This window comes from Mandrillus leucophaeus, unplaced genomic scaffold, assembly GCF_000951045.1.
Source record: "Mandrillus leucophaeus isolate KB7577 unplaced genomic scaffold, Mleu.le_1.0 Scaffold310, whole genome shotgun sequence".
In the NCBI taxonomy this organism is placed as follows: Eukaryota; Metazoa; Chordata; class Mammalia; order Primates; family Cercopithecidae; genus Mandrillus; species Mandrillus leucophaeus.
This window is the reverse complement of record NW_012103255.1, coordinates 184,289-193,015: the sequence shown is the minus strand read 5'-3', so window position 1 is coordinate 193,015 and position 8,727 is coordinate 184,289. Positions and strand designations below refer to the sequence as shown.

Below are 8,727 nucleotides of genomic sequence, written 5' to 3'. Positions count from 1 at the left end.
ATGTATGCTGCCTTCTCTCTCTGCTTCAGCTACTTAAAAGGGAAGGACCCCCTATCCTGTAATCACGTGACTTGCTTCACCTTGTAAATCACTTAGAAGATTCACCCTCCTTACCCTGTCCCCTTGTCTCGTATGCAATAAATATCAGCGCGCCCAGCGGTTCGGGGCCACTACTGGTCTCCACATCTTGATGGTAGTGGTCCCCCGGGCCCGGCTGCTTCCTCTTTATCTCTTTGTCTTGTGTCTTTATTTATTACAATCTCTCATCTCCGCACATGGGGAGAATAACCACTAAGCCCCGTAGGGCTGGATCCCACAGAGGTTTCCTCCCATCTCCTCCTTAGGTGACCCTCTGATTCAACCTCTTTCTCTGCTGCAACCTGGTGTCTTGGCATCTTGACTTGCCACGTGCATCTCATTATAATTACAATGACATGGGTGCGTACACTTCATGGCACTGTACACACGATGTGGGAACTTTTCTGTATATTTGTTAGACTTTAATCACATTTACATTTTGAAAATTAACAGTGGCTCTCTTTGGATGACATATTTTTTCCATTTGTCATTATTTAAGTCCCTATTGACCTAATATGGAAGCAATCTCTGTCCTTAGTTTTTTTTTTTTTTTTTTTTCAAAGTAACCGAATGGGTAACCAAGAACGGTGAGCTTTCCTTTTGAAATATTCTAAGGAGAGTATGAATCCTTTTCTGAAAATCACTAAACTCAAAGAGGACTCTGAAACCAGCCAACCTGAGGGTGTCCAGAGCTGGCCTGGATGGGTGTGAGCAGGGCCTGGGGGCTGGAGAGGACGCGGGGCAGGCAGATAGAAGAAACAGATGAGCTCTCTGCTGCCTTCTTTTGCACCTGGACCTCCACCTTTTATCTATTTTACATATTTGGGCTTCAAAAAGTTTTGTTTAAAGAAAAGACTCTGTAGCTAAAAGAAGTTTTTAAAAATGCTCAAAACTCTTACTTTTTTAGAAAGATATGTAGAAACCAAGGTGCCACCCCTTACCCCAAAGGCCACAGACAGTGCCCACTGCACCCAGCCACCTCCACGGCCCAGAACACCATGAAAGTCCCTCTGCCCGTCCCCCAGCTGTGGAGGTAGGAGAAGCTCTTAAAATACCAGAATGATACACTACATTCAAAACAAAATGATGTTTAAGTCATAGGCATACACATAGGAAGTCCTCATTTAATGACGTAAGTTCATTCTAGATAAATATGCAGAAAAATAATTATTTACTAGGAGAATCCTATATTCCCAATGCCTGATAACCTAAAATAAAGACAGAGAATCCGTGGGGGACAGGGAATAGGGTGGGAAGAATTGGCCCCTGTAAGATGGCAAGCCTTTTCAATAGCCTATTTAAATTTTAAAAAATCATCTATGATTCAGAAAAAAAGAATGAGTAATAAAAGACAAAGAAAAAAATCACCGATACTGCTGGAAAAAGATTTAGGGCCATACAAAAAATATAGTATAGACTGGCAGGATGAAGTCAACCTGCCTCTCACACTTCACCTACTGTAAATGTGGCCATCCCATGGTAACCATGGTTCAGCCATTTTGGCAGCCCAGAGCCCCACAGTATTTCTAAGTTTATACTTGGCCGGGCGCGGTGGCTCAAGCCTGTAATCCCAGCACTTTGGGAGGCCGAGACGGGCGGATCACGGGGTCAGGAGATCGAGACCACCCTGGCTAACACTGTGAAACCCCGTCTCTACTAAAAAATACAAAAAACTAGCCAGGCGAGGTGGCGGGCGCCTGTAGTCCCAGCTACTCTGGAGGCTGAGGCGGGAGAATGGCGTAAACCCGGGAGGCGGAGCTTGCAGTGAGCTGAGATCCGGTCACTGCACTCCAGCCTAGGGGACAGAGCGAAACTCCATCTCAAAAAAAAAAAAAAAAAAAAAGGTTTATACTCTTTGCTAGACAGAGGGGATTTGGGGAATAGAAGGATTCTTCATCGCCTGAAATAACTGGCCTCTTTCCAAACAAATTTGCCTTATACAGAAGAAAATGGAAACTCACTAGGCTAGGAAATAAATTCCTGGCATGTCCTCAGCACAGGGCACTGGCCCTGTCTGTGCCTGCAGGGACTCTGGTTGTTTAGCAACCAACCAGTGTCCAAGCATCATCATCAGAATAGCAAACCAGGTCTGTTCCCAACCTGATGCTCCTCTATTTGCCGTTACGACACACCAAGATGGTGCTGTGTGTTAAGGGCCAGTGGTGGGCCGATGGGAGCAGCTGGGCCCAGCTCTTAGCCAAGAGCAGGCGGGTGCCATAGGCAGGGACTCTCAGGGCGTGTGCTCCACTTCTGGTTCTTGCTTGTCCTTAGGCAAGTCATTTTACCTTTGGGGGCTGTTTCCTCATTTATAAAATAAAAGAGTTTGACCAGATGACCCCTAAGGCCCTATAGAAAGAGCAGGAGTTTTTGGTTTGATTCTTGGCCTTCTTCTTCTGCTGCCCAGGCTGGAGTGCAGTGGCACGATCTCGGCTCACTGCAACCTCTGCCTCCTGGGTTCAAGCCATTCTCCTGCCTCGGCCTCCTGAGTAGCTGGGATTACAGGCGTGCACCACCACGCCCAGCTAATTTTTGTATTTTTAGTAAAGGCAGCGTTTCGCCATGTTGGCCAGGCTGGTCTCGAACTCCTGACCTCAGGTGATCCACTCGCCTTGGCCTCCCAAAGTGCTAGGATTACAGGCGTGAGCCACTGTGCCTGGCCTATTCTTACTAGCTGTTATCATACCATCTCTTTTAGCTTCAGTTTCCTTCCCTGTCAAATGGATATCACATCTGCTCTACAGGGCCTGTGGTGGGTTATGAGAAAAGCCTGTTGAATCCCTAATATAGACACAGAGCCAGAACACGGGAGGGTATACCTAGGGTGAGGCAAGGAATCCTTTGACAGGCAGGAGGTGGACCCGTGAATGCTGACATGGCCCCTCACTGGCCAAAATATATAAAAGGCTTTGCGTCCTCCAAGAAGCTACCTCCACTCATCAAGAATCTTATCTTCCACACACCCTTTAGATGGCTTGTTCTCTACTTCATTGAAAAAGCAAAGTGAAGGCCGGGCATGGTGGCTCACGCCTGTAATCCCAGCACTTAGGGAGGCCGAGGCGGGCGGATCACGAGGTCAGGAGACTGAGACCATCATGGCTAACACAGTGAAACCCCCTCTCTACTATGAAATCCCCTCTCTACTAAAAAAAAACACAAAAAATTAGCCAGGCATGGTGGCGGGCGCCTGTTGTTCCAGCTACTCAGGAGGCTGAGGCAGGAAAACGGCATGAACCTGGGAGGCGGAGGTTGCAGTGAGCTGAGATCGCACCATTGCACTCCAGCCTGGGCAACAAAGTGAGACTCCATCTCAAAAAAAAAAAGAAAAAGAAAAGTGAAAACAACCCTGAACCCAATTTGAGAAGGCATCTTGCTAATCTTTCAACCCAAACCACACTTGGTAGTCAAGCTAGGTCAGGGCTACTGGCAGGGTCTGATGAGCTAACGTGTAGGAAGCTCTCTACGTGTAGAAAGAAGGACAGAGTGCAATGTCACCTCCACTTGTATATTATCACAATAAACCACTGCCCAGAAGACCCAGCCTGACTTATTTTAGGGTTTCAGCTTATGAAAAACAGCCAGTTCCTGCAGTAAAATTGTGAACACTGAAAAATTTCATTATTGCTTGTTCGTTGAAGGCACTGTTGGCTGACTTTTCTGCAAACTTGGAAATGAATGACAAAACCAATGACCAAATGGAATGAAGATGATTGGGATGAAATGGGCATGAGGAGACAGAGGCCAGGGTGCAGCTCAGCCTGAAAGAGTATTTCCTAACCATGGATGGAAAAGAACACTAGAGCAGAGCATTTAAAGGTGACCTTTAAGTTCCTGGATTGATACATAGAATATTCCTAAGGAGGTCCTGCTGGGCGCCTTGGATTTAACTGTGTGGTGCTTCTCAAATGTTATTTTTTATTTTTCTTTTTTTTTGAGATGGAGTCTTGCTGTGTTGCCCAGGCTGGAGTGCAGTGGTGCAATATCAGCTCACCGCAACCTCTGCCTCCTGGGTTCAAGCGATTCTCCTGCCTTAGCCTCCCGAGTAGCTAAGATTATAGGAATGTGCCACTATGCCCAGCTAAATTTTGTGTTTTTAGTAGAGATGGGGTTTTGCCATGTTGGTCAGGCTGGTCTTGAACTCCTGACATCAGGTGATCCGCCCACCTCGGCCTCCCAAAGTGCTGGCACAAGTTGCAGTGAGAAGAGATTACACCACTGCACTCCAGCCTGGGCAACAGAAGCAAAACTCCATCTCAAAAAAAAAAAAGAATCAATTCATGGCTCTCCAATCCATTGCCACCATCCTAAACAGTTTCTTATTATCTCTTGCCCAGACCCTGGGCTACTGTATCCATTTTCACCCACCTCATCCAGTCTCCAAACTGCACTGAGAGTGACTTTTTGGTTTTCTTTATTTGAGATGAGCCTCATTCTGTCGCCCAGGCTGGAGCGCAGTGGTGCAATCTCAGCTCACTGTAACCTCCACTTCCTGGGTTCAAGTGATCCTCCTGCCTCAGTCTCCCGAGTAGTTGGAATTACAGGCATGCACTACCATGCCCGGCTAATTTTTGTATTTTTAGTAGAGATAGGGTTTTATCATTTTGGCCAGGCTGGTCTTGAACTCCTGACCTCAGGTGATCCACCTGCCTCGGCCTCCCAAAGTGATGGAATTACAGGCGTGAGCCACCGTGCCTGGCCCAGGTTCTTCTTAAAACTCCAACAGACACTCATTACCCTCAAGAAAAGGCCTAAATTCTTCCCACCTCTCTTTCAAGGCCTTTTATGACCTGGCACCAGCCTACCTCTCCACTCTTCCCACCCCATATTGCCCCAACCACGCTGCCCCCCCCAAGACACGTGCATGCACACACTGTCAACCATATTACATCCTGGGCTTCTCTCATAAGAACCCTCTTTGGGCCAGGCGTGGTAGCTCACACCTATAATCCCAAAACATTGGGAGGCCAAGGCAGGTGGCTCACTTGAGCCTAGGAGTTCGAGACCAGCCTGGGCAACATGAGACCTCATCTCTACAAAAAATAGAAAAATTAGCTAGGCAGGGTGGTGTGCACCTGCAGTCCCAGCTACTCCAGAGGCTAAGGTGGGAGGATCACTTGAACCTGGGAGGCAGAGGTTGTCCTGTGAAGTGAGATTGCACCACGGCACTCTAGCCTGGATGACAGAGTGAGACGCTGACTCAAAAAAAAAAAAAAAAAAAAAGAACCCTCTTCTTTCTCAGACCAATTCCTCTTCCTCCTTAATGCCAGGTCAGTTCTCCTCACCATGGCATGCTTTTTGTAGCTCTTACCACAGCAGTGATTACCTCTTAGTGTCTGGCTTCTTCCTGAGACTGTATCTGCCCTGCCCAGCATTGTCTCCTGCAGCACCTAAAACAGGGCTTGGTTGGCCAGGCGCGGTGGCTCACGCCTGTAATCCCAGCACTTTGGGAGGCCGAGACGGGTGGATCACGAGGTCAGGAGATCGAGACCATCCTGGCGAACACAGTGAAACCCCGTCTCTACTAAAAAATACAAAAAATTAGCCAGGCGAGGTGGTGGGCGCCTGTGGTCCCAGCTACTTGGGAGGCTGAGGCAGGAGAATGGCCTGAACCCGGGAGGCGGAGCTTGCAGTGAGCCGAGATCGTGCCACTGCACTCCAGCCTGGGTCACAGAGCAAGACTCCGTCTCAAAAAAAAAAAAAAAAAAAAAAAAAACAGGGCTTGGCATAATACTAGGTGCTGTGTGTGCTGTGGTGTGTGCATTCATTTGATGAATGGATAAATGAATAAATAAATGCACTGTAAATTTCATAATGGGCAAAGGAAAGCTACATAAATATGAGAACACCACAGGGCCATCCCCCAGGACCCATCTCACCTCAGAACAATGGCAATGCACAGGAGCGTTCCGAACGCCAGGCTCCCTCCAGCAACCAGGAATGTGGGCAGTGGTACCGAAGAAGAATCTTGCACTAGGTTAAAAAAAAAAAAAAATGAAGATAGAGGAGGAAGAGGAGAATATAGAGAAAAAGGACCAGGAGGAGGAGAAGAAAACCACTTAGCTGGAGCTGTCAAAAGCCTCAAAGGAACCTTCCCCTCCAACCCCTCTCCCAGAAAATGAAACAGCTCTGCCAACCAACAGGCCACTTGACAAGCTTCACTGTTTTTTGTTTGTTTGTTTCTTAATAAAGCCCACTCTAGAAGAATCACCCCCAGCTTAATCTGGCAGACCTCAGGATTCCACCATGTGGCAAGAGAGACGCCTCAAGCTCAGGGTTTCTGAGTGCCTGTGGCTAGCCATGGACTCCTATTCACTTTCAGGGTGGTTTTTCTGGTGGCATTCTACCTGCCCCCATACGGCACAAAGAGGGTACAACAAACGGAAGGCTTTGGGGACCTCCTTGATGGCAGTTCCTTTGAGGACAATGTCAGAGAGGACTGGATGCTTTAAACCAAATATTTGGAAGCAGTTTTCTCCATGCGGGTGTCATCTCTTGCCTGTCCCCGCATTTGGTACTCAAGCCCCAGCCACAGGAACATCATTCATTTCTCCAACAAGCCATGATCTTTTTCCTCCAGGGCTCTCCACACACGTTCCCTCTTCTCGCCTGTCTGCTTTCTCCACCTTTGCTGTACACCTTTGCTGTCCAGTCCCTACTTGGCCTTTGGATCTCAGATGAAGTGATGTCACTTCCTTTGAGAACTGACCCCACTCCAAGCTGAGCAAGCGCCCCTCCCAGTTATTTCTCTAGTTCCACCTCTAGATTGAGTTTTCTGAAGGCAGGGACCGCATGTGTCTTTTTCACTGTAATACTGCCAGCAGCTTACACGGTGCCGAATACAAAGTAGGATCTCCAAAATATTTCCTTGAATGAAGGAAAGAACAAACTAGCTTTGCAAGCAGCCATGTCTTCCCACAGAAAGGCTCTTCCTACCACTGCCAGAGTCCCTGGACTGGACAGAGGGCACATCTAAGCAAAACCATCTCCTTCTGCTGGGAATGCAGTCACAGTTGTATGGACCCAGCATTCAGGCTCTTCTACCCAAAATGCAGTCCACTGCTGAAGAAGAGGCTGCCTGCCAGCCATCACTTCAGATGCCTACTGGAGGCAGGCAGTGCAATGAGCCCAGACTGGTGAGTGGGCAGTGGTTGCAAGGACAAGTTTCTCCAAGCGTGTCCCATGTCTCTTGAGAGATGCAGCCATGTAATGAAAGCAGTATGCTTGGCTTGCTTATTTATTAATATTTCATCATCTTTTATATTTGTTCCTTCTTTTTTTTTTGAAATGGAGTCTCACTCTTGTCACCCAGGTTGGAGTGCAGTGGTGTGATCTCTGCTCACTGCAGCCTCCACCTCCCGGGTTCAAGCAATTCTCCTACCTCAGCCTCCCAAGTACCTGGGACAACAGGCACGCGCCACCACGCCCAGCTAATTTTTGTATTTTTTGTAGAGATGGGGTTTTGCCATGTTGCCCAAGCTGGTCTCCAACTCCTGACCTTAGGGGATCCGCCCACCTCGGCCTCCAAAAGTGCTGGGATTACAGGCATGAGCCATGGCACCAAGCCATATATTTGTTCCTTCTTTCATCCAACAAATACTCTTTGAGTGCCTATCATGTGCCTAAATGGATCTTACATCCAATCAAGGGAGACAGACAAACAAATGTTTTTTTAAAAAATTCTCAGGAAAAGGTTCCCAGAGAAGGGTGCAACTGAGCAGAGACTTGAGTGATAGGAAGGAGCTGGCCAAGTGGACGTCAGAGGAAGCCTGTCCAGGCAGAGCACACAGCAAGTACAAAGGCCCTGAGGTAGAGCATGTGTGGAGGAGCAAGGAGGGCACTGTGGCTGGGGCAGAGAGAGGAAATGGAGAATGGAGAGGCAACGTCTAAAGATAGGGGACCACATGGCTTCGCTGGGACTCCCCGTAGAAACTGGGGACTTCGTCAGGACTTTGACTTATACTCTGGGGGAGATGGCACTGAGCCAGAGAGAGCTTGGATTTGTGTTTTAAGGGACACTCCAGGTGCTGGTTGGAAAAGAGTTGGTTGGGGGTTAAGCCTAGAAGTTGGTAGACCAGTTGGCAGCCCAGGAAATCCTGCTGGATGAGAGGTGGCAGGGGCTGGACTGGGTGTTGGCACTGGAGATGGTGAGGAGTAGTCAGCTCCTAGGTACGTCTCAAAGCACAAGGACAACACTTGCTGAGGGACTGGCCACAGGATGAGGAGTAGGGAGGAAGTGTGCCCGATCCCCCATCTGAGCAAACGCAGTACCAGTTATTGAGATCGGGAAGATGGAGAAGAACAGATCTGGGTTAAAGAGGTGGGGAAGTGTCAGGTGTTCTCTTTCAGACATGTTAAATTTGAGAATGCTGGCCAGGCACGGTGGCTCACACCTGTAATCCCAGCACTTTGGGAGACTGAGGCGGGCAGATCACCTGAGGTCGGAAGTTTGAGACCAGCCTGACCAACATGGAGAAACCCTGTTTCTACTAAAAATACAAAATCAGCTGGGCGTGGTGGCGCATCCCTGTAATCTCAGCTACTCAGGAGGCTGAGGCAGGAGAATCGCTTGACCCCAGGAGGCAGAGGTTGCGGTGAGCTGAGATCACACCATTGCACTCCAGTCTGGGCAACAAGAGCAAAAATCTATCTTAA

General features: G+C 48.3%; 1 protein-coding gene across 2 annotated transcripts in view; it reads right to left on the bottom strand.

Moving 5' to 3' along the window:
• IL6R (interleukin 6 receptor) overlaps positions 1–8,727 on the bottom strand; it is a 68,174-nt gene that overhangs the window by 6,454 nt on the left and 52,993 nt on the right. Inside the window, exon 9 of one of the 2 annotated variants that reach the window (XM_011987421.1) lies at positions 5,952–6,045. The exons of the other annotated variant lie outside the window; for it this stretch is intronic. Coding sequence (XP_011842811.1) covers positions 5,952–6,045 — 94 coding nt within the window. The remainder of the gene's footprint in view (positions 1–5,951; positions 6,046–8,727) is intronic. 2 annotated transcript variants of the gene reach the window in all.